The 24,983-nt window shown below is 42.1% G+C and overlaps 1 protein-coding gene across 5 annotated transcripts in view; it reads right to left on the reverse strand.

Annotated features, from left to right (window-relative positions):
* LOC141148280 (interferon-induced very large GTPase 1-like) overlaps window positions 1–24,983 on the reverse strand; it is a 203,949-nt gene that overhangs the window by 169,973 nt on the left and 8,993 nt on the right. For 2 of the 5 annotated variants that reach the window (XM_073635561.1, XM_073635560.1), the window contains exons 1-2: window positions 13,338–13,453; window positions 10,799–10,895 (exon numbers count right to left, since the gene is read on the reverse strand). In XM_073635561.1, the coding sequence (XP_073491662.1) occupies window positions 10,799–10,874 (76 nt within the window). In that variant the 5' untranslated portion in view covers window positions 10,875–10,895; window positions 13,338–13,453. Of the gene's footprint in view, window positions 1–10,798; window positions 10,896–13,337; window positions 13,454–22,055; window positions 22,224–24,983 lie in introns of those variants that run through there. The other 3 variants (XM_073635562.1, XM_073635559.1, XM_073635558.1) reach the window with 2 other exon arrangements.

Here is a 24,983-nt window from a genome sequence, read left to right on the forward strand (position 1 = left end):
TTTGTCTCCAGTGCTAAGATGTTGGGTGAAGATGACTTAGATGTGAGCCATATGTTAGACCAGTCCGTGTCTTCTAAAGTTCGTCCCAGGTCCTCCTCCCACCTCTGAACGTAAGAGGGTCTATTAAGATTTGCTACTCCATATAATTGATTATAAAGTGATGAAATTGTACCTTTAGCAAATGGATCTTTTGTGCAGATTGATTCAAAAATGGATAATTGGGATAATGGTGTATCCCCCTTTAGGAATGGTGTATAGAAATTTTTGATTTGGAGATATCTAAATATCTCAGAGTTTGGTAGATCATATTTTTCTCTAAGCGATGGGAATGAAAGGAATGATTTAGATGCTATGAAGTCATTTAGTGTCTGAATGCCTGATGTTGTCCAAGCTTTAAAAGAATTTGGGTAGATCCATGCCGGATAAAAGGCCGGATTTCTGATAAAAGAAAGGAGAGGATTGTGTGGAGATTGTAACTGATATTTGGTTTTTAGTTTATCCCAGAGAGATAAGAAGTGTTTAGTTATGAGATTATGAATTTTAAAGCGGTCTTTAGGATCAAGCTATAATAAATTTGATATTAATAGAGGGTCATTTTCTGAAGCCTCTATAAATACCCATAATGGGATTTCCTGTTTTGCATGGTATTTGGACAGACTGGCCAAATGTGCTGCTCTGTAGTAGTTAGTAAAATTAGGGTATCCCAGGCCTCCTTTATTTTTGGGAAGATGTAGTGTGTGTATAGGTATACGTGGTTTAGAAGAGCCCCATATAAACGAAGTTGCTCTTTTTTGTACTATTCTCAAAAAATAGGAAGGAATTGGAATAGGGAGGACTCTGAATAGATAAAGCAATTTGGGTAGAATAGTCATTTTGATTGCATTAATCTTCCCTATCCAGGATAAAGGAAGTTGCGACCATTGTTTTATTAGATTTGTGATCTGTCTTAATACAGGAGGATAATTGGTTGAGAATAAGTCAGAATGAGATGCTGTTAAATGAATTCCAAGATATGGGATTGATTTTTCTGCCCATGTGAATGGGAGTGCAGCCCTAGCCTGGATCAATTCCATGTTTGTGAGTGAAATATTAAGCACTAGGCATTTCTTAGGATTAATCATAAGGCCGGATAGGGCTGCAAATCCATCAAGAGCTGGTATTAAGTTAGGACCAGAGACCTGTGGTGATGATAGAAAAAGTAATATATCGTCTGCAAATATACATAGTTTGTGTGTAATACCTCCTACTTCAATGCCAGTTATAGTTTGGTTTGTTCTGATGTATTGGGCCATGGGTTCGAGTATAAGGGCAAATAATAAGGGAGATAATGGGCAACCCTGTCGGGTACCTCTTTCGATATTAAAGGCTTCAGATTTGTATCCAGCATATTTTATATAGGCTTTGGGTTTATTATATAATGCTTTGATCCATGTTAAAAAGTGGGGTCCAAAACCCCATTTTTGTAATGAATATTGCATATATTGCCAGGATACTGTGTCAAATGCCCTCTTAATATCGAGAGATAGAAAACATAAAGGGATTTTCCGTTTTTTAGCAATATGTGCCAATAACACTGCCCTGCGTATATTATCGCCTGCCTGTCTATTTGGCATGAAGCCTACTTGATCTCTATGTATTAATTTTCCTATAATGCTATTGAGGCGTTTTGCTATTATTTTTGCTAATAATTTAATATCGAGGTTTAACAGAGAGATAGGCCGATAATTCACACAGGAAGTATCATCAGAAAGGGGTTTTGGGATCATACAAACAATTGCCATTAGTGTTTCTTGCCGAAAAGAATGTCCATCTAGAAGTTTGTTAAAAGTTTCAGTGAGAATGGGAGAGAGTATTTCTGAGAATGTTTTATAGTATAAAGCCGAGTAGCCGTCTGGGCCTGGTCTTTTGTTAAGTTTTAGGTCTTTTATGGCGTTAGCAACTTCATCTATAGTTATAGGCTCCTCCAAACTGCTTTTTTGATTCTGAGATAACTCAGGTAAGGTTATTTTTGAGAAGAAGGATTCAGCCTCTGTAGGATTAAATTCATTGTTTGTCTTGTATAAAGTTGCGAGATGTGAGTGAAATTTATGGACTATTTTAACTGGATTACAAGTGTAAACATTTTTTGATAATTTCAAACGTATTAGTTTGAAAGATTTGTTAGTTGAATTTAATGCCCCAGCCAAATATGTACCTGGTTTGTTTGTATTCATGTAGAAATTGTGTTTGGAGCGTTTGAGGGATTTATCAACTGACTCAGTGAGAAATAGATCGTATTCCAATATAGATTTTTCCAGATGAGATTTTGTACTCTGAGATGGATTATCTTGAAATGATATGTAGGCTGCATTAAAATTGAGTTCTAGTTTTTTTGCTAGATTTTTGCGTTCCCGTTTAAATAGTGCCATTTGTCTTTGTATTGTACCACGCAAGACAGGCTTATGAGCTTCCCACAGTGTTATTGGGGAGATGTCTGTTGTATTATTAATTGATATGTATTCCTTTAAAGCTTGTTCAATGGCCATCTGATGTAGTGGGTGTTTGAGCATTATGTCCGGTAAGTACCACGTTGGGTCATGCGCTTTTGGTATGGCTGAGGCTATAGTAGTGTATACTGCATTATGGTTAGACCACGGAATCGGAATTATATCTGATGCAATAATTTCTGATATCATTCCTATTGTTAGAAAAATATGATCTATTCTGGTGAAGGTTTGATGAGGGTGCGAGAAATAAGTGAATTTCTTTTTCATTGGGTTACTTTCTCTCCACGAATCTACCAGATTGTATTTGGAAAGAAGTTGAGAAAAAGGTAATCTAGAGGTTATTTTGGATGGTGTAAAAGGTGATTTATCTAGAAATGGGAGGAGGACCTGGTTCGAATCCCCACACATTATCACTGTTCCTATTTTGTGTGTATTAATCACTTGTAATATATGTGAGAGGAATGGTGTAGGTTGTTTGTTAGGAGCGTAGTAGGAAATCACCGTGATTGCTGTATCCATTATATAACCCATGAGTATCAGGTATCTACCTTCTGGGTCTTTAATTTCTGATGATAAGGTGAATGGTGTGGATCGGTGAAATGCAATTAGAGTTCCCCTTTGCTTGGTACAGGCAGAAGCCGTGTAAATTTGTTGATAAAAAGGAGAAATATATTTTGGAGTAGAATCTTTGGTGAAGTGTGTTTCTTGGAGGCATACTATGTGAGCCTTCTTGTTATGGAAAGTACGGAAGGCTTTGGTCCTTTTTTGAGGGACATTTATTCCCTGAACATTCAGGGAAAGTATATTCAGTGGTGCCATGGCAATAGATCAAATAGTTTTGACTTACTTTTTGTTATGCAGAGCTGACTGCGCAGATCAACCTGTGTGGACTGAAGAGATGAATAGATAGAAAAGAAACCAGTGAATTCTGGAGTAAAGAGTAAACAAAAAACATATGAGATTAGATGATACATTGTGTAAATTATTTTTTGCAAGTAATCACAATTTACCCGTGAAAGAGAATAAATATCTCTCTCAGGGAAATAAGTGCCTTCGTCACACTCCCACATAATATGGTTGGGAGAATGAGGAGGGCTAATGGGGGTACATGGATCTTCCACTTACAAGAGAGAAGTGCTATGTCAAAAGACATCAAAATGATGTTTCATTAATTGGAGTGCAGAATATAGTTTTTGTTGAAATTATTTATTCCAGGGTGGTTGTATATGGTTAGTCTTGCCCTAGGCTAAATAATTCAGTTAGAAAAGTACTGTTAATAACTTTGGTATTGATGAAGATAGTTTGAATTATTTTGGGATTTTAACCCTTTTAGAGTAAACAATTAACATATCTAAACAGTTACATATGAATAAAATATGTAACTCATAAAATTGAGGTTGTATTGCTTCAGATTAGAATAAACAAAAACATAGTTCTAGGAACTAGTTAGGTAATAATATATTTGTTTTAAGAAAAGAAAGAAAAAGCTTCCATTACGTCTGGATTATTGAACATATTTGTCCTAAAAAGTAATAAATCTATTGTTATTACCTGATAATATATAACTGAACAAGAATTTCCTTATTTCACTTATATATTCTAAGGCTATATGAATCAGAAGTAATAAGAAATATAACTGGAATGTAACATGATCCCACACAGTGTGTGACTATCAGAATGCAGTTACATTCAGTTATAAATATAGGTTTTTTATAGAGAACCATCTCTTAGTATAATAAATGAAGAGATATCAGGAATTAGGAAGTCAGTCCATTGAATCTTCTTGGTCCATGGACGATGTGGCATAACGGCCTCTTTTGTGAGAATGATGATTTCCATTTTGTTCTGAAATTTTCTGGGTGCTGCCTGAAGGTGAAGATGATGCCATTCTTCTGCGTGTGGGAGTGTTGCTGCTTGTGGTTTCTGTCAGATTTAATTTTAAAAGGGTTTGTTGTAGTTCATCTGCTGATCTGCTTCTGTAAATTGTACCTTGGTAGTTAAATCTGACTGAAAAGGGGAATCCCCATTGATACATAATGTTGTGGCGTTGCAGTTCCATTAGTTGGGGTTTCATGGATCGTCTTTTAGTAATAGTAAGTTGGGATAGGTCAGCAAAAATTTGATAATTGTGTCCTTGAAAATTAAGTTCCTTTTTTTCTCTTGCAGCAATTAGTATTTGTTCTTTCGTTCTGTAATAATGAAATTTTGTGATTATATCACGTGGGGGTCCATCTTTCTTTTTGGCTGTGAGGGCTCTGTGTACTCTGTCCAGTTCTAAACGTTCAATAGGGATATCTGGCTTTAGTTCTTGTAATAGAGCAGTAATAGTAGATTCCAGGTCTGTCACAGTTTCAGGTATTCCCCTTATGCGCAAGTTTGACCGCCTGGCTCTATTTTCGTAATCTTCGAGCTTAGTTTGAAGTATTAAATTCTCTTTTTTTAATTGTTCCAATTCTGTTATATTTTCTTGGGTTGTAATTTCAATTCCATCCATTTTTATTTCTAAGGCTGCGGTGCGGTTTCCCAGCTCTCTTATTTCTTTGGTTAGGCTTTTTGTTATTTGGTCTGAGGTTTGTTTTAAAGCCTTATGAAGCATCTTTTCAAATTGTAATAATATTACTGGGGATACTGAGGAGGCTTGTGGAGAAGTTTGTGAGAGGATTTGTTCTGTATCTGACTCAAATGGAGAGTCTTGCTGTGACATTTTCTGTCTGTGAGAGCGCCCTGATGCTGTATCTTGTGAGGTGACTGGAGCTGCTTCAGCTGCAGTGAGTGCCTGTGAGCTCTTTGTGAGGTGATTTTTATTTCTGCCACGGTTTCCTCCCAGTACCATATTTCCTGCCCAAACTTTCACAGTTTGTTCCCTGGGGCAAAAAGGTTCAAATGGATACCTTTTGAGCCTGCAGGCTCCGCTTTGTCCTTCTCTTCTCTCCTCAGCGGTGTGGAGCTCTAACAATGCATGTCTGCTCCGCTAGGCTCCGCTTCCTGCCCCCCTTCCACACTTTTAGGACACAAAGGCACACAATCACACTCTGTTTTAGGACCTATTGTTCTTCTTCCTCCTATAAAATATAAAGCATCTATAAATAAAGAATTTAAAGGGGAGCTATTGTAGGGTCAAATCACAATGTCGGGTGCCCCTGCGGTCTCCAAGACAGGAACTGAGAGGAGAGCGGAGTTCTCCTTTAACCACTTGCCGCCCAGTGACTTACCCCCTACATCACTGGATTGGAAGGGTGATATATCACCGAGATAGACGGGTGCAATTCGTTTTGTTACGAATTGGTTTTTGGATCAGATTCTGCATATTTGTTCATTCGAAAGCATCCAAATGAATAGAGGACTCTTTTGACGAAAACATACGGAAAACGAAAACCTGAAAGAACGAAAATCCGAAAGAACAAAAACCAAAAAAAAAAAAAACGAAAATCCGTAGGAACGAAAAAAACATTCAACCCAGGAATATAACGAATCAATTACATTCGGATAATTTCGTTTTTTGTATTTTCTATTTTAATTAAATTATTGACTATTATTATAGTTTTTATTAAAATTATTATTATTACTACTTATTAAAAACTTTTAAATTATAGGTATTGGAATTTCTTTTCAATTTTGGCTAAATTAACTGTTAGTGAACGTAACGAATACAAACGCATCCAAAATGATGAATTACCTGAAGTAACGAATGGCGCATCTAAACGAACAGAATATAACGAATACGAACGCATCCGAAATTACAAATTATCTGAAGTAACGAATGGCGCATCTAAACGAATGGAACAGAAGGAATTACGAATGCATCCAAATAATTCAAAGTAGTGAATGCCGATCAGAACGAATGATCCGAAAAACGAAAACAAAAACAAATTGAACGAAAATAATCAAATTTTTCGGTAAGGCACATGTAATTTTTTCAGCTGGCGATTCTGAAGCTGCTAAAGAGCCGCCGTATTACTTTTACAGGCATTGGAAGCCCCCCCCGCCGTATTACTTTACCGGGCTCTCCCGAGCAATCGGCATCCAGTTCCTGAGACACAATGAGAGGTACAACTATATCCATAAAAGATAATAATTTTATTATTAATTACAATAAAAACAAATTTTATTATGACATGACACCAATATTAATAAAAAGACAGTATGTGTATCTCAATATTCACAACCCATAATGGGCAGGCAGTAGAAAAAAACCCTTAGTTCAATACCACTAAACATGTTTCGCTAATTTGGAGCTTCCTCAGGTGTTTTGGCATAGATTGTGGTATACTCTAAATATTAATAGAGAAAAACACGATTGAGATATAGTATTACATAGTTGCAAGATAGAATTTGACAATCTAAAGTAAACATAGACATGTGTAAAAATGTATATTGACAATGAATTATACATGAACTGAGAAAACAGTTGAAAAAACAATAATAATATATAATAAACAGAAAAATGATAATACATCAATATTTATAATCTTACCAGGCTGCCACAAATTGAAGACAAATTGTATTGGATAAAAATTGCTTGCTAAGTAGCATCAGCAATGCAGCAACATCAACTAAGTCTCCCATACCACAGGTTCCCGTCTTATAGGGTCACAGAAGGTTATAGAATTTGTGTATCCTTAATAAAAAAGGACAAAATAGTGTGAGGGATAAATGGGAATAAGTATTTAAAAGTTTAAGTTTGAAATTAAATATCAGGCAGGGCGTCCAACACTGACCGTATTGTTCATGTGGAGAATTACCTTTAATGGAATCAATGATCTTTTGCTAGAGGTAGAAACCCCTCTCTGCAAGTATGGAGGGCAGTAATAGGTCAGTAAACTGTGGGGAAGCCGTGGCCAAAGCTTTAGGAATCATAAATGGTATTCCATGAAATAGATACTCAGAAGGTGCTTCTATAGAGTAAAAAAAAAAAACTAATTGAGACAAAATCCTTGTATGCAGTTTCTGTCAAAACCAGACATAGCTGCACATGGGACACTTACTTGTAGAGGAATCAAAGAGGCACAGCGTTTGGGAGAGATGTAACCCCTCCCTCCGGTGGAGAGCCTGTGACAGAGAGTTGTGGTGTGTAACCGCATTCTTATAGACCTTCCATCCCGGCGGCGTCTGACGTCACCGATGGGATGCGGACGTGTAGTGAGAATGGAGGATGAGTGGATGAGGAGAGCGGCAGGTACGCTTGACGCTGGCTGCGTCTTAGATTGGCAGTGCGCATGCGCAAGACGGCAAAATACACCCAATACGTCTATGGGGTAGCAGAAGCCTGGAGGACCATCTTGAAAATAGGATGATGAGCAGGACAAATGAAATACGCTAAACAAAATAAACCAACATAAGTTTAAAGGGAAAACAGGAATAATAGTAAAATTAAAGTAGATGCCGAAATCAGTATTCATCCCAAGAGGGTGCATTAATTGGATATATATATATATATACACACACACACAATGCTGCCCCCATCCTAGCCATCGATCGGGACTAACACCTCTAGGGCTCCCAAGTGAAAAGCGATTGATTATTCGCCTATCACACTGGGTGCCCCTGGCATCTGTGTGGCCTAAAGGGACATGAATGAATAGGAGGACAAGTGATGTTGGGTTGATATTACCTGCATTGTAGATAGATAAATCCTGATTCGAAGGGCAGCCTGTGAAGACATAGTATCCAATAAATGGGGAAAAAAATATATATATAAATAAATATATACTTTAGGTACTGTTCACAAAAGGTTTAAAACTAAATGCATCATTGAGGCCCGGGTATTTTAAAGCGGATAGCTCATGTATCCAGCGTGCCTCTTTTTGCAGAAGCAATTTATCATAGTCACCTCCTATGTCTCCCGGGCGGATATGTTCAAGGGCAAAAAAGTGCATATAGCTACTGTCAAAATTATGGTATAGACCAATATGTCGACTAATAGGAGTTTCCATTCTTTTTTTTTTTATGTATCAGAGAGACATGGTCCCTTATTCTGCAAAAAAAAGGTCGTTTAGTTTTACCAATATAAAACATTTGACATTCACATTGCATGATGTATACAAAGCCTATTGATTGGCATGTTACTGAAAAATTGGGTCTAAAGAGACGGCCATTCGGGAGCAGAATGACCCGTGCTGCATGTATAAATCAGCAAAAATGACATCGATGGCATGGTCTACTGCCCTTTTTGGATTCATTAGAGATCTTGGTTTGTGTACCAGGGTGTCCCTAAGGGATCGAGATCGCCTGAAGGTGATTTCAGGGTATGATTTCAAATGTTTGGCAACTTTTTCATCTCCCATCAGGAGGTACCAATATTTTTTCATAATCTCTCGCACCTGTCGGTGCTGACTTGAGAACCTGGTGATGAGCCGAACACCTGGACTGGCCCTTTTTGGTTTGGAGTCATGTATAAGGCTCTGTTTTGGTGTTTGGCCTTGAGGTAGGCTTTCTTGAGGCATTTGTTGCTGTAGCCGCGACCGCAGCAACTTGGCCTCCCTTTCGAAATCAGAGTCTGCACTGCAATTGCGTTTAATTCTCAAATACTGTCCATAGGGCACACTTGTAATGAGAGGGGTAGAGTGGGAGCTGGTAACGTGAAGCAGGGAATTCCCTGCAGAAGGCTTACGATACAGCGTCGTTCCTATGCTCCCATCTTTATTAACTACAATTTGAACATTCAAAAAGGTAAGGTTATGTTGACTGAGCTTGAATGTAAATTTAAGGTTGTAGTTGATCTTTAAATGGTCCAAAAATAAAAGAAATGAGTCCTTAGTACCCGACCAAATGAAAAAAATGTCATCAACGAACCTTCTCCACACAGGGATTTGTTCAAAACAAGTTTGCATGTCATCTCTGAAAAAGAGATCCCGGCGGTGACGTCAGACGCCGCCGGGATGGAAGGTCTATAAGAATGCGGTTACACACGGCAACTCTCTGTCACAGGCTCTCCACCGGAGGGAGGGGTTACATCTCTCCCAAACGCTGTGCCTCTTTGATTCCTCTACAAGTAAGTGTCCCATGTGCAGCTATGTCTGGTTTTGACAGAAACTGCATACAAGGATTTTGTCTCAATTAGTTTTTCTTTTTCTTTTTTACTCTATAGAAGCACCTTCTGATTATCTATTTCATGGAATACCATTTATGATTCCTAAAGCTTTGGCCATGGCCTCCCCACAGTTTACTGACCTATTACTGCCCTCCATACTTGCAGAGAGGGGTTTCTACCTCTAGCAAAAGATCAATGATTCCATTAAAGGTAATTCTCCACATGAACAATACGGTCAGTGTTAGACGCCCTGGCTGATATTTAATTTCAAATTTAAACTTTTAAATACTTATTCCCATTTATCCCTCACACTATTTTGTCCTTTTTATTAAGGATACACAAATTCTATAACCTTCTGTGGCCATATAAGATGGGAACCTGTGGTATGGGAGACTTAGTTGATGTTGCTGCATTGCTGATGCTACTTAGCAAGCAATTTTTATCCAATACAATTTGTCTTTGTGGCAGCCTGGTAAGATTATAAATATTGATGTATTATCATTTTTCTGTTTATTATGTATTATTATTGTTTTTTCAACTGTTTTCTCAGTTCATGTACAATTCATTGTCAATATACATTTTTACACATATCTATGTTTACTGTAGATTGTCAAATTCTATCTTGCAACTATGTAATACTATATCTCAATCATGTTTTTCTCTATTAATATTTAGAGTATACCACAATCTATGCCAAAACTCCTGAGGAAGCTCCAAATGAGCGAAACATGTTCAGTGGTATTGAACTAAGTGTTTTTTTTCTACGGCCTGCCCATTATGGGTTGTGAATATTGAGATACACATACTGTCTTTTTATTAATATTGGTGTCATGTCATAATTAAATTTGTTTTTATTGTAATTAATAATAAAATTATTATCTTTTATGGATATAGTTGTACATGTTTCCCTACTCTATTTACCTTGAAATTTCAGCACCTTAAAAGTCCCTGGGTTGTTTTCAACCCTTTTTTCCCCCTTAGTTTTCTCTTTAAATTATGGGATGTGGTGCTATGTGTTGACTATGTATGCTCTTATTATGATTTTATCAGAAACCTGAAGCTGCAAGGATTTTGTCATGTTAAAATGTGAAATGTGAAAATTGTCAGTGTTATAAAAAATACCTGTAATAAACAATAATAATAAGAAGAAAACAGATGCAGGGACTACAATATTGGGACCTCCTATGTTAAATATAAGTGATCTCTCCCATTCAGATCCACCAATAACAGACAAGGTTTATGTGAATGGGTGCTAATAATGTACTGTATTGGGCATCCTCACCTAGTCCTGCGATGGCCAGAATGACACCCACGACGAACACAGGACTGAGCACCAACCGCCAGCGTTCCCGCTCCATGATCTTGGGGGAACCCCGGAACTGGAAACACAAATATTAGACAATGCTGGAAGTGAATGCCTATTAATAGCAATTGGCGCATTCTTATTATTGTAATAACTTGGTCCATAAATTACTGTACAAGAACATTCAGGGAAGAACTCAAATAGTCTTTGTTGAGCCTTGAGCTCAAACCCTTTGAACAATGCTGGGATGAATTGGAATGCAGATTGTGAGCCGGGTCTTCTCATCCAACATCAGTACCTGAACTCACAAATAGCCCCAAATTCCTGCAGACACCCTCCAAATTTTTTTGGAAAGCCTTCTAAGAACATTGAAAGTGGGTCAACGCCATAATAAGGGCCATGGTGGGGTCAACGCCATAATAAGGGCCATGGTGGGGTCAACTCCATAATAAGGGCCATGGTGGGGTCAACTCCATAATAAGGGCCATGGTGGGGTCAACTCCATAATAAGGGCCATGGTGGGGTCAACTCCAAAATAAGGGCCATGGTGGGGTCAACTCCATAATAAGGGCCATGGTGGGGTCAACTCCATAATAAGGGCCATGGTGGGGTCAACTCCATAATAAGGGCCATGGTGGGGTCAACTCCATAATAAGGGCCATGGTGGGGTCAACTCCAAAATAAGGGCCATGGTGGGGTCAACTCCATAATAAGGGCCATGGTGGGGTCAACTCCATAATAAGGGCCATGGTGGGGTTAACTCCATAATAAGGGCCATGGTGGGGTCAACTCCATAATAAGGGCCATGGTGGGGTCAACTCCATAATAAGGGCCATGGTGGGGTCAACTCCATATTCATGGCCATGGTGGGGTCAACTCCATATTCATGGCCATGGTGGGGTCAACTCCATATAAATGGCCATGGTGGGGTCAACTCCATATAAATGGCCATGGTGGGGTCAACTCCATATAAATGGCCATGGTGGGGTCAACTCCATATAAATGGCCATGGTGGGGTCAACTCCACATAAATGGCCATGGTGGGGTCAACTCCATATAAATGGCCATGGTGGGGTCAACTCCACATAAATGGCCATGGTGGGGTCAACTCCACATAAATGGTCATGGTGGGGTCAACTCCATATAAATGGCCATGGTGAGGGTCAACTCCATATTAATTGTCCACAGTGAGTCAACTCCATATGAATTGGCCATGGTGAGGTCAACTTTATTTTAATGACAATGGTGGGGCAATTCCATATTATTGGCAATGGTGGGACAATTCCATAATAATGGTTATGGTGGGACAACTCCAAATTACTGGCTATGGAGGGGCAACTCTATTTTAATAGCAATGGTGGGGTCAACTCCAAATTAATGACTATGGTTTTAGAATGGGATGTCCAAGTAGCTAATAAGTGTGTTGGCCAGGTGTGCTCAAACTTTCAGCTATATAGCTTAAAATACAATATAAATAAATGTTCTATAGATCCTTTGGGTCCGTCCTTGTTATGTGTACTAACTACTTTGACTGCTGAAGTGTATACATGTAAAATGTCCCTGGTTTGCTGGGACAGTCCTGTATCTTTTCCTCCATCCCATTGATGCTGTGTCCTGGGCCATGTCCTGAGATCAAAGCATCAACCTTATTTGAGTTTTTGCATGTGTGTAGTAACTTATTAATAGCATTGATCTGGGCTGTGAGTGGGTGGTCCATGTATATTTGAAGGTGAGGACTGGATGGGACCAACTCAAGTAATAGGCATAATGGGAGGTACCAATATATTTAGAGGTGGGGTCTGGGCAGCACCAACCATCAAAGTGGGGGTGTGATTTGGGTTAGCCCACCTGGAAGGTAGGTGGATAAAATGAGGATAATGGGCAGGGATAACAGTGTCCTGCGGCCATACTGTAGGTAAGTATGGAAGTGTCAGTTTATTGCCTGCTATTATCTACTTCCTAACTACAAAGAGACTGTAGATATTCCAAAGGAGATAGTCGGAGACGGCAGACATACTACAGGAGATGATCAGAGATTGCAGACATACTACAGGAGATAGATAGAGACTGCAGACATGACACGGGAGATGGCCAGAAACTGCATACATTATACAGGAGATGGTCAGAGACTGCAGACATGATACAGGAGATGGTCAGAGACTGCAGACATGATACAGGGGATGGTCAGAGACTACAGACATGATACGGGGGATGGTCAAAGACTGCAGACATGATATATGGGAAGGTCAGAGACTGCAACTACTTGTGCCACAATTGCAATTTATCTCAGTACGATCCAAAAACAAAAAGGGGATGTAAAGCACAGAAAACGTATAATATATAATAATAATATACTAATATAATATATAATAATGTACTTTTCTTTCACTATCACCAGAGGACCACATAATAAGTGCCAAATGGCTGCATGTTGCCCCCTCAGGGCCACAAGTTTGGCACCAGTGGGTTTAACACAACACGTGTTAAAAAAAAAAACACAACAAAAACTGGAACTTACTTTAGGCACAGGCCAAGGAAAGCATACAAACCAAGACCGGGAGTCCCAATTCAGCTTCCACCATGAGAAAGATCTGCAGAGAGAACACGGAGGTGTGTGTGTGTGCGTGTGTGTGTGTGTGTGTAAGCGCAGAGCATTGTATATATTGACAGAACAGGTCTGACAACTGATACTGACAGTAATATTCTTCTGTTTCCTGTTTTGCTGTAATGACCCGTGGTGCCGTACCAGTGAAGATGATTTCTGCACATAGCTCTCTTAGAATTCAGATGAAAAATGTGATTACTGAAGCATGAGGGAGAGTTGTGACAGCACCGGGTGGGTCTTTACATTTGCCACTGATTTCTATTGGTGGCTTAGTGGTTAGCACTTCTGCTTTGCAGCTCCGAGGTCCTCGGTTAAATCCTGACTGGAACACCATCTGCATGGAGCTGGATGTTCTTCCTGTGCTTGTACGGGTTTCCTCCAGATACTATGGTTCCTTCCCACACTGCAAAGACATGCTGATAGGTAGGGAAGAAGTATGGGTTTGGTCCAAATTTGGATTCAGACCCAATACGGAAGGAAGCTGTAACATCATTAACCTACTATGACCCACTATGGCCATGAGTCATTGACCTAATATGTATGTCTCATTGACCTACTATGGTCATGGGTCACTGACTCAATTTGGACATGTGTCATTGACCTACTATGGCCATGTGTCATTGACCTACTATGTTCATGGGTCATTGACCTAATTTAGACATGTGTCATTGACCTACTATGGCCATGTGTCACTCACCTTTTATGGCCATGTGTCACTAACCTACTATGGTCATGGGTGGCTGACCTAATATGGCCATGTGTCACTGACCTAATACGGGCATGTGTCATTGACCAACTATGGCCGTGTGTCATTGACCAACTATGACCGTGTGTCATTGACCAACTATTGCCGTGTGTCATTGACCAACTGTGACCTACTATGAGTCATTGACCTAATTTGGACAGGTGTCACAGACTCACTATGGCCATGTGTCACTGACCTACTTTGGCCATGTGTCACTATCTGCGACCCAATACAGCTAAATGTGCTGCTCAGGCTTTCTAGGAATGGATGTAAATCCTGAATCATCCTCCACTGGGAGTGCTGGAACAGGATGGAGCTCGTCCCAGCTCCTGCAATAGCTCAAGTCAAACAGGAATCCCTGCAGCCGCACATCTGTATTATGCCTGAAATAGATGTAAGAGTGGCAATCTCAGTCTGGACTCCTGCCAGACCCCCAACGTGTTTCGGTCCGCCCTTCGGAGCTTAGTTATGGTTAACTGTGGTCATTGACCTACTATAGACACGTGTCATTGACCTACTTTGGCTGTGTGTCATTGACCTACTATGGCCGTGTGTCATTGACCTACTATGGCCGTGTGTCATTGACCTACTATGGCCGTGTGTCATTGGCCTACTATGGCCGTGTGTCATTGACTTAATTTAGACATGTGTCCTTGACCTGATTTGGCCATGTGTCACTGACCTACTATGGCCGTGTGTCACTGACCTACTATGGCCATGAGTCATTGACCTAATTTGGCCATGAGTCATTGATCTACTATGGCCATGTGTCACTGACCTATAATGGCCATGTGTCACTGACCTATAATGGCCATGTGTCACTGACCTATAATGGCCATGTGTCACTGACCTACTATGGTCGTGTGTCATTGACTTACTATGGTCGTGTGTCATTAACCTACTATGGTCGTGTGTCATTGACCTACTATGGCCAGGCCCCACCCCCAACGTATTTCGTTCCACCTCTCGGAGCTTAGTTATGGTCAACTATAGCCAGGCCATACCTCCAACGCGTTTCGCTCCGCCCCTCAGAGCTTAGTCATGCTCAACTATGGTCATGGATCATTGACCTACTATAGACATGTGTCATTGACCTACTTTGGCCGTGTGTCATTGATCTACTATTGCTGTGTGTCATTGACCTTGTATGGCCATGTGTCATTGACCTAATTTGACCATGTGTCACTAACCTACTTTGGCCATGTGTCACTGTCTGCGACCCAATACAGCAAAATGTGCTGCTCAGGCTTTCTAAGACTGCATGTAAATCCTGAATCATCCTCCACTGGGAGTGCTGGCACAGGATGTAGCTTGTGACCTTGTCCCAGTTCCTGCAATAGCTCAAGTCAAAAGGGAATCCCTGCAGCCGCACATCTGTATTATCCCTGGAAAAAATGTAAGAGTGGCAACCTCAGCCTGGACTCTGGCTAGGCCACACCATCAACGTGTTTCGCTCCGCCCCTCGGAGCTTAGTCATGCTCAACTATGGTCATGGGTCATTGACCTACTATAGACACGTGTCATTGACCTACTTTGGCCGTGTGTCATTGATCTACTATGGCTGTGTGTCATTGGCCTTGTATGGCCATGTGTCATTGACCTGATATCCCCATGTGATTGATCTGCTATGGCCGTGTGATTGACCTGCTATGGCCGTGAGTCATTGACCTAATTTGGACATGTGTCATTGACCTAATTTGGACATGTGTCTTTGACTTACTATGGCCATGTGTCTTTGACCTAATTTGGCCATGTGTCATTGACCTAATTTAGCCATGTGTCATTGACCTAATTTGGCCATGTGTCATTGACCTAATTTGGCCATGTGTCATTGATGTACTTTAGCCATGTGTCACTGACCTACTTTGGCCATGTGTCACTGTCTGCGACCCAATACATCAAAATGTGCTGCTCAGGCTCTCTAAGACTGCATGTAAATCCTGAATCATCCTCCACTGGGAGTGCTGGCACAGGATGGAGCTCATCCCAGCTCCTGCAATAGCTCAAGTCAAAAGGGAATCCCTGCAGCTGCACATCTGTATTATCCCTGGAAAAAATGTAAGAGTGGCAACCTCAGCCTGGACTCTGGCCAGGCCACACCCCCAACGTGTTTCGCTCCGCCCCTCGGAGCTTAGTCATGGTCAACTATGGTCATGGGTCATTGACCTAATATGGACATGTGCCATTGACCTACTATGGACATGTGCCATTGAGCCTAGTAGACAACAGAAGACCCAGGGCTTTCAAGATCTCATTAACCAGCTTTCTTTTCACATACATCTATCCCAAGCTGGCAGAGACCATCATGGCCTCCTTAATATCGTCCTTTTGCATTTCATAACAGGATATTTTCCTAAATGCTTGTAGCTCCCACAAATGCCAGGGCCCATAATCGGTAGGCAAGAGGCTAGCATTCAGTCCCCTCCAAAAGCCTTTGTCCTGGGTGAGTCTGTCACAACCAGGTTTCCATAGACCTAATAAGGACATGTTGCATATTAAGTCAATTACCATATTAAAGTCATGACCATCCCTACCACTTTGTGTATGTTTAGCTGTGGGGTGGGGAATGTCCTGGCTGGAGTTGATTGTAGGAGTAACAGCTTCCAGGTTTATTCTAAACTCAAGTTCAGACCAGACCCAATCTCATCCCTAATGGTAGGTAATTGTCTCGTCTAAAAATTGGTTGTAGTTTATGAAATTCTTCTGAGTGCGCCCAAGGTGTCTGCCTCACCATTTGTCCCCAAAATGTGATAAGTACATTAAATTGGAACTGATTTCTGCTAAACTTTTGATCGTTTAGGATTGTATTCATAAAAAAACACTTGACAAATTTCACAAACATTCACCCAGCTCAGCTGTCACAAAGTCTGGAAATATTTTGCCTATTACAGTCATTACCCATGATTGTCAGCGCCATCTAGTGGCCAAACTGTCATACAACAATGGTGCTGTCAGGATTACATTGTAGAAATATAAAATAATATTAAAAACTAAAGATAAGGAAGGTTTTTTTTTCTTTATATTGACAGTTTTCTCCTCCTCCATCAGCCCTGAGCTCAGGCAGTACAGGAGTCGCTTCTTTATAGGGTGACATGTCTGATAGGACACAAGCACAAAAACCCTCCCAGAAAGATGAGCCAGCTCTGGTATATCAGCCTAAAGATGATACGGTATGTATATACATGCTCAGTAAAGTGTAACACTTCCCGGTGTTTATTACCTCTCACAGAGATCACAATATCCCCCCCTACCCCCATGAGGATGCAGTCATCTGCTGTCCTCTCCGGAAAGGGTGGCACCATCTTTGTTTAGGCATCACCCAGGCCCAGGGTCACCATAAACTTCTTGAACTGAGGTTCTGACTCAGTCATGTAAAATCCCGGTGTCTGCGCACTTCTTGGCTGTGTTCCCAATTGTCTGACGCAGATCAGCCTCTGCTGCAGCCTCTCACCTTGTGATGTACTACAAGGTTACAATGTTGCAGTCTGATCACTGGGAGGAGAGGAGACTGAGGAAATGCTTCCTCCTGCCTGCTGCAGACTGATGACATCATATCAACCTAACCAGGAGCCTGCATTCACTATATCTGGTCTCCCCAGGAGCCTACATTCACTATATCTGGTCCCTCCAGGAGCCTGCATTCACTATATCTGGTCTCCTCAGGAGCCTACATTCACTATATCTGGTCTCCCCAGGAGCCTGCATTCACTATATCTGGTCCCCCCAGGAGCCTGGATTCACTATATCTGGTCCTCCCAGGAGCCTGCATTCACTATATCTGGTCACCCCAGGAGCCTGCATTCACTATATCTGGTCCTCCCAGGGGCCTGAATTCACTATATCTGGTCCTCCCAGGGGCCTGCATTCACTATATCTGGTCCTCCCAGGATCCTGCATTCACTATATCTGGTCCTCCCAGGGGCCTGCATTCACTATATCTGGTCCTCCCAGGAGCCTGCATTCACTATATCTGGTCTCCTCAGGAGCCTGCATTCACTATATCTGGTCCTCCCAGGATTCTGCATTCACTATATCTGGTCTCCTCAGGAGCCTACATTCACTATATCTGGTCTCCTCAGGAGCCTGCATTCACTATATCTGGTCCTCCCAGGATCCTGCAGTCACTATATCTGGTCCTCCCAGGACTCTGCAGTCACTATATCTGGTCTCCCCCAGGAGCCTGCAGTCACTATATCTGGTCTCCCCAGGAGCCTGCATTCACTATATCTGGTCTCCTCAGGAGCTTGCATTCACTATATCTGGTCTCCTCAGGAGCCTGCATTCACTATATTTGGTCTCCCCAGGAGCCTGCAGTCACTATATCTGCCCCCCCCCCCCCCCCCCCAGGAGCCTGCATTCACTATATCTGGTAACCCCAGGAGCCTGCATTCACTATATCTGGTCTCCCCAGGAGCCTACATTCACTATATCTGGTCTCCCCAGGAGCCTGCATTCACTATATCTGGTCTCCCACAGTACACAAAACATGGAAATGCAATTATTTTAGTAAATATAAACTGCTAAATACCTTTTCTCATCAGCAGTATATAGCAACCTTGTGACTTCTATCAGTGTCTGGTTAAAGCTTCTAGGAGGAGTTTTCATTCTCCCCTGACTGTCCTAAGAGGCTGTATGACCCCTGATCCTCTGTCTGGACAGTTCTGATTGGCCCCTGTGCTAATCACATGGACTCTCCCAAGAAAAAAAAACTCTCTAGCAATACACACCAAACTGAGCATGTGCAGAGTGACTCCAGTGCTCTGTACTGTCAGGAAATAGATTGGGGACTGTGGAAGAAGGGGAGGATTAGAGAAGACAGGACCAAACCGCCTCTTTACACAATACATAGGATTAACCCCCTAGTTTCCACAGTGAGCATAATAAGCATGTTTTGCTGCATATACAGATTTTACTGTTGTGAGTTTAGTAACACTTTCATATTAAGAATGTCCCTATATCTGGGGTCTAATTCAGGCGTCTCCAAACTGTTCATTATGAGGGTCACATCATATATTTTACAAAAACTTCAATATACAAAGCAGAGAAATTCCAAAAAAACTGGAACCCATCAACCCCCCCCCCCCCACATTAGGGTCCCAATCAGAGCCCCCCTTTATATCGGAGGTTCCATCAGAGTCCCCCTTACCTTATAGTACCCCTCAGACCCCCCTTATATCAGAGTTCCCATCCGCTTATATAAGGGTCCCCCTTTACATCAGGGTCCCTATTAGAGCTCCCCTTACATCAGAGTCCCCCTTTATATCGGAGGTCCCATCAAAGTCCCCCTTACCTTATAGTACCCCTCAGACCCCCCTTATATCAGAGTTCCCATCCCCTTATATAAGGGTCCCCCTTTACATCAGGGTCCTTATTAGAGCTCTCCTTAAATTAGAGTCCCTAATAAAAAAGCTCATACATGAGAGTTCCCTTTGTATATCAAAATCCCCCCTCCCTTACACTAGGGTCCCCATTAGAGCCCCCTTATATCAGAGTTCCCATCAAAGTCATCCTTACTTTTGAATCCCCCTTACATCAGGGTTCCTATCAGAGCTTCCTTATATCAGAGTCCTCATTTAAGTCCCTCCTACTTCAGAGTCCCTCTTACAATACATCAGAGTCCCCCTTATAGCCTCCCACGCCCCATTAAAGCCTTCTTTACTTTGGAGTCCTTTACACCAGAGTCCCCCTTTACATCAGGGTCCCCCATCCGAGCACCCTTATATCAGAGTCCCTATCAAAGCTCCCCCCTTTACTTCAGGGTCCCCCATCCAAGCCCCCTTATATCAGAGTCCCTATCAAAGCGCCCCCCTTACTTTGGAGTCCCCCTTTACATCAGGGTCCCCATCAGAGCTGCCTTATATAAGAGTCCCTATCAAAGCGCCCCCATTAGTTTGGAGTCCCCTTTTACATCAGGGTCCCCATCAGAGCTGGAAAAAAACAAAAATAAAAAAAAAGAAAAATAATAAACTAAATGACCAAAAACACACCCTGAAGAGTAAACTACACAAAAATGTATTGGCTATAGAAAGCAAAGTACAAAAGAATAGGCAACCAACACTAAAAGATAGATATGGTAAGAGTACCCACATCCATGGGACCCCACCAAGCTATCTATACCCTCCCTGTAAACAGTGTATATATACCTACATGGATAAACAAGAGAGCCTGCAATGGGGGGAGCCCTCCCTTCCCCAATATACAGCACTCCCCTATAGCACCTGTAATCCCCCCATACCTGAGAATACAGGCTGAACTGTGAAATTCCTGACGGGACAGAGTGATAATGCTAATGTAAAAATAGTTCACGCTGTTCCCATCAACGAATAACTCAGTAGATAGCCATGATACAGTACCTGACCGCGCATGCTGGGACCATGACGTCACAAGGGGGCGGGGTCACCGCCTATATAAATGGCTCCGCAGCTCGCACAAAGCATTCCAGCCAGAGAGAGCATCGTGTCAACATCAGAAGAAGAGAAGAAGCGACGAGACAGTGACGGCAAGACAGCGGCAGCAGACCGGGCCCCTCGCTGGCAAAAGAGCTGGAAGAAGATAGCAGCAGGACCCAGAAGAAGAGGCCGAACACCGGGAGAAGGGGCCGAACACCGGGAGAAGTCAGAAGGAGACCCCCCGAAGTCGGAAGAAGACCCCGGAGCTGACTAATAAATTACTCTTAAATCCTGTGTACTGTGTTTTTTTTTTTTTATTGACACTTTTCCCTAGGTGAATGGGTAGGGGTACCATGTACCCCATACTCATTCACACAGGGTGGGGGGGCTGGGATCTGGGGGCCCCCTTATTAAAGGGGGCTCCCGGATTCCGATAAGCCCCCCGCCCGCAGACTCCGACAACCAACGGCCAGGGTTGTCGGGAAGAGGCCCTTGTCCTCATCAACATGGGGACAAGGTGCTTTGGGGTGGGGGGGCCCCACAGGGCGCCCCCACTCCCCCAAGGCACCCACCCCCCCATGTTGAGGGCATGCGACTTGGTACGGCTCAGGGAGGGGGGGGGGGGCGCTCGCTCGTCCCCACCCCCTTTCCTGGCTGGCCGGGCTGCGTGCTCAGATGAGGGTCTGGTATGGATTTTGGGGGGACCCCCATGCCGATTTTTCAGCGTAGGGGGTTCCCCTTACAATCCATACCAGACCTAAGGGCCTGGTATGCTCCTGGAGGGGAACCCACGCCGTTTTTTCATTTAAAATTTGGCGCGGCGTTCCCCCTCAGGATTCATACCAGACAGCTGTCAACACTGCCTGTCGCTCATCAGGAAAGGAAAACAAAGTTTTCCTTTCCCGATGAGTGAGCCATCTCGGCGCTGTGTTCCTGCGACAGGGCTCGCAGGTGTCAAATCGCGGCGAGATTGACACAATATCGTGGTCACCTACTGTACCTGCAGCCCTTCAGTCAGTGAGAAAATGAAAAAATGGAACCAATAGAGGCAAAAACATATATATATATATATATATATATATATATATATATATATATATATATATATATATATATATATATATATATATATATATATATATATATATATATATATATATATATATATATATATATATATATATATATTTATATTTATCCTGAAGTATGGATCAGTCCCATGTTCTCATCCCGTGTTCCAAATTATGAAGGTATGTGAGATGTCCAATATAATTGATTCGCCACTGGATATAAAGGTGTACTACCACAAGAATGGGAACATCTAAACCAGTTGGTGTGCCATGTAACCTTGTGCCGAGGAGTCTGCGACAAGCAAGTATGTCCTCAAGGCTGAATGAATGCTATATGAGGATACAATTTCAATATCCAACTGATTGCTGTATGTCCTCCTTGTGATAATAGCAGGCAAACATACAGATGACAGCCAGGGTTACTCACTGATCGTTGATCATATAGATGTCCCTCCAGCGCATAGCGATATTCAAATTGTTGATCAAAGAGCGATCTTAGTGCATCTCTGTGTGGTATGTGTATCCAAAGGATATTCCAATACATCCATGTTAGAAGCAAGGCATTGGTGCATCTTCACCTGAAATGCTTGACTGATCAATGGAGCTATTATCCATTCCATAGCACCTGCTGCTGGTTCTCTCCATGGCGGCTCATCTGAGAGTAAATGGGTTTGATCCCCCTTTCCAAATTAAAGTGGTCAGGTAACAGTTCAGTACCCCAAGTTCCACACGTGAGTGTAGACTGGGGGGGGTGCATGGTGGGTGCTCTCCCAGCATAAGAAAGCTTACATGTTTTGTTCCCTTAATTCATGGAACTTCGTCAGAGCTTGGGGATTGGTCAGTCATCATCTGTTTAAATAAGGGAGCTACAAACCACACTTAATTATGTGTAATTAAAAACGGGTGCTACCCACCCATCAAACAAATAACTGTGTGATATACGTGAAAAGACCTTAAAGCTGGATTCCGTCCCTGTAGAAAAAAAATGTAAAAGTCAGCAGCTACTAACACTGTAGCTGCTGACTTTAAATAAGTACTTACCTGTCCTGGGTGCCCGCGATGTCGGCCGCCCGAGGCCGACCCGTCCCTCGGCTCTCGGGTCCCTGCACCGCCATCCTAGGTAAGGGAAACAGGTAGTGGAGCCTTGCAGCTTCACCGCCAGTTTCCTACTGCGCACGCGCGAGCGGCGCGGCGCTCTGTGAATGGCCCCGTGGTGTTCTGGGAGCACACACAGTTCCCAGAAGACAACGGGGCCTCTCACCGAGGAGCGGAACATGCCGCGGAAGAGGAAGAGGCAGATTAGGAAGACTGCCTAGCAACAAGGGTTTAGGTAAGTTTAAACATTTTTTTTTTCAAATGTTTTTTTTTAATTTTTTTTAGGATTTCTGGTGAATTTTTTTTTTTTTTTCAGGGTGGCCCTCCACTTTAAAAAGATTCCTCTGAAATAGTGTGCCGCTCATACATCAAAGTTACATAGTAACAACTCATGTCTATGTATCCATTAAAACCTGATAGTAACAAAAATGATAAATAAGCAAATGGAAATCATAAATAATGCCTGAAAAAAACCAAAAAGATACAATGTCCAAATAGAGACATGGATGTGGTAATCTTACTCACTAAGATGATAATTTAATTCAAAAGGCAGGACTCCGCCTGAGATAAATGTCTCATCATACTGTGGGCATAGATCTATACATTGTGATGTGTAGAGAACTAAAGCATGAATATTATGTACACATCTACTTTATGTTCTCACTTAATCACTTTACCCTGTTTCCCCGAAAATAAGACCTAGCGTGATTGTCGGTGATGGCTGCAATATAAGCCCTACCCCCCCAAATAAGCCCTACCCTGTTTTCCCAAAAATAAGCCCTACCCTGAAAAGAAGACCTACAAGGACTTTAACTAGGGCTTTTTTGGGGCGTAGGGCTTATATTGCAGCCATCACCGACAATCACGCTAGGTCTTATTTTCGGGGGGAACAGGGTACATATTACTGTCTATACCTCGGTGATTTCATCAAGTCTAGTTGTCATTGCAGATGTAAATATATTCACAGTCATTTACAAGGACTCCTGCACACAGTTATTTCATCTCTAGACACTCACCAGGTGTATAACTCCCATTCGTAAACCCTTAATTGTAGTTTCGATTGACCAGGGAGGTAATTAGTCAAACGAACATATATGGCATATCTGGTCCCTCATACATGTGCCGATCTTGCTCCGACTAAGCCTAGTCTTGCTCACTTGAAGACAAAGGTCGGCACATCGGTTGGTTTAGATTAAAGTGGAGAGCCTGCTGCGCATGAAAGCATGGACGTGTGCACCACACTATTCAAGAAACTATTATATAACCACTTACCGACCGCCTCCTGTACATATACGTCGGCACTTTGAAGATGGATATCTCGGTAACGGCAGCAGCTGCTGCCACAACCGAGGTATCCATCTTTACAGGAGCCGGTTCTGTGTACGATAATGGTGGTCTCTGCGGCGCGTTCGCTGCGAGATCACCGTTATCGGTGGCGGGAGAGATGCCAACCCCCCTCCCGCCTCTCTCCCGCGCCCTCCGCCGCTTACCGGAGCCGTTGGTAGCGGCGGAGGCGATCAGGACCTTTCTGTGCCTGGGTATGGAGATGAGTGAGGCTAAGGTGACCGCCACCCGTCTCTATACCATTGGACGGCTGAAGCGACGTCATTACGTCAGCTCCGCCCACTTTTCTTAAAGGCATTTTTCTTTTATGTCATTTTTTCAAACGACTTTTTTTTTTTTTTTGCATTTTAGTCCAAATATGAGATCTGAGGACTTTTTGACCCCACATCTCATATTTAAGAGGTCCTGTCATGCTTTTTTCTATTACAAGGGATGTTTACATTCCTTGTAATAGGAATAAAAGTGACACCATTTTTTTTTTAAAACAGTGTAAAAATAAATAAAATATTGTAAAATAAATAATAAAAATTAAAAAAAATTTTTTAAACCCCCCCCCCCCGTCCCGACGAGCTCGCACGCACAGAAGCAAATGCATACGCAAGTAGCGCCCGCATATGAAAACGGTGGTTAAACCACACATGTGAGGTATCGCCGCGACCGGTAGAGCGAGAGCAATAATTCTAGCCCTAGACCTCCTCTGTAGCTCAAAACATGCAACCTGTAGAATATTTTAAACGTCGCCTATGGAGATTTTTAAGGGTAAAAGTTTGACGCCATTCCACGAGCGGGCGCAATTTTGAAGCGTGACATGTTGGGTATCAATTTACTTGGCGTAACATTATATTTCACAATATAAAAAAATAATTGGGCTAACTTTACTGTTGTCTTATTTTTTTATTCAAAAAATTGAATTTTT

The sequence above is a fragment of the Aquarana catesbeiana genome, linkage group LG06 (genome assembly GCF_042186555.1).
Source record: "Aquarana catesbeiana isolate 2022-GZ linkage group LG06, ASM4218655v1, whole genome shotgun sequence".
NCBI lineage: Eukaryota > Metazoa > Chordata > Amphibia > Anura > Ranidae > Aquarana > Aquarana catesbeiana.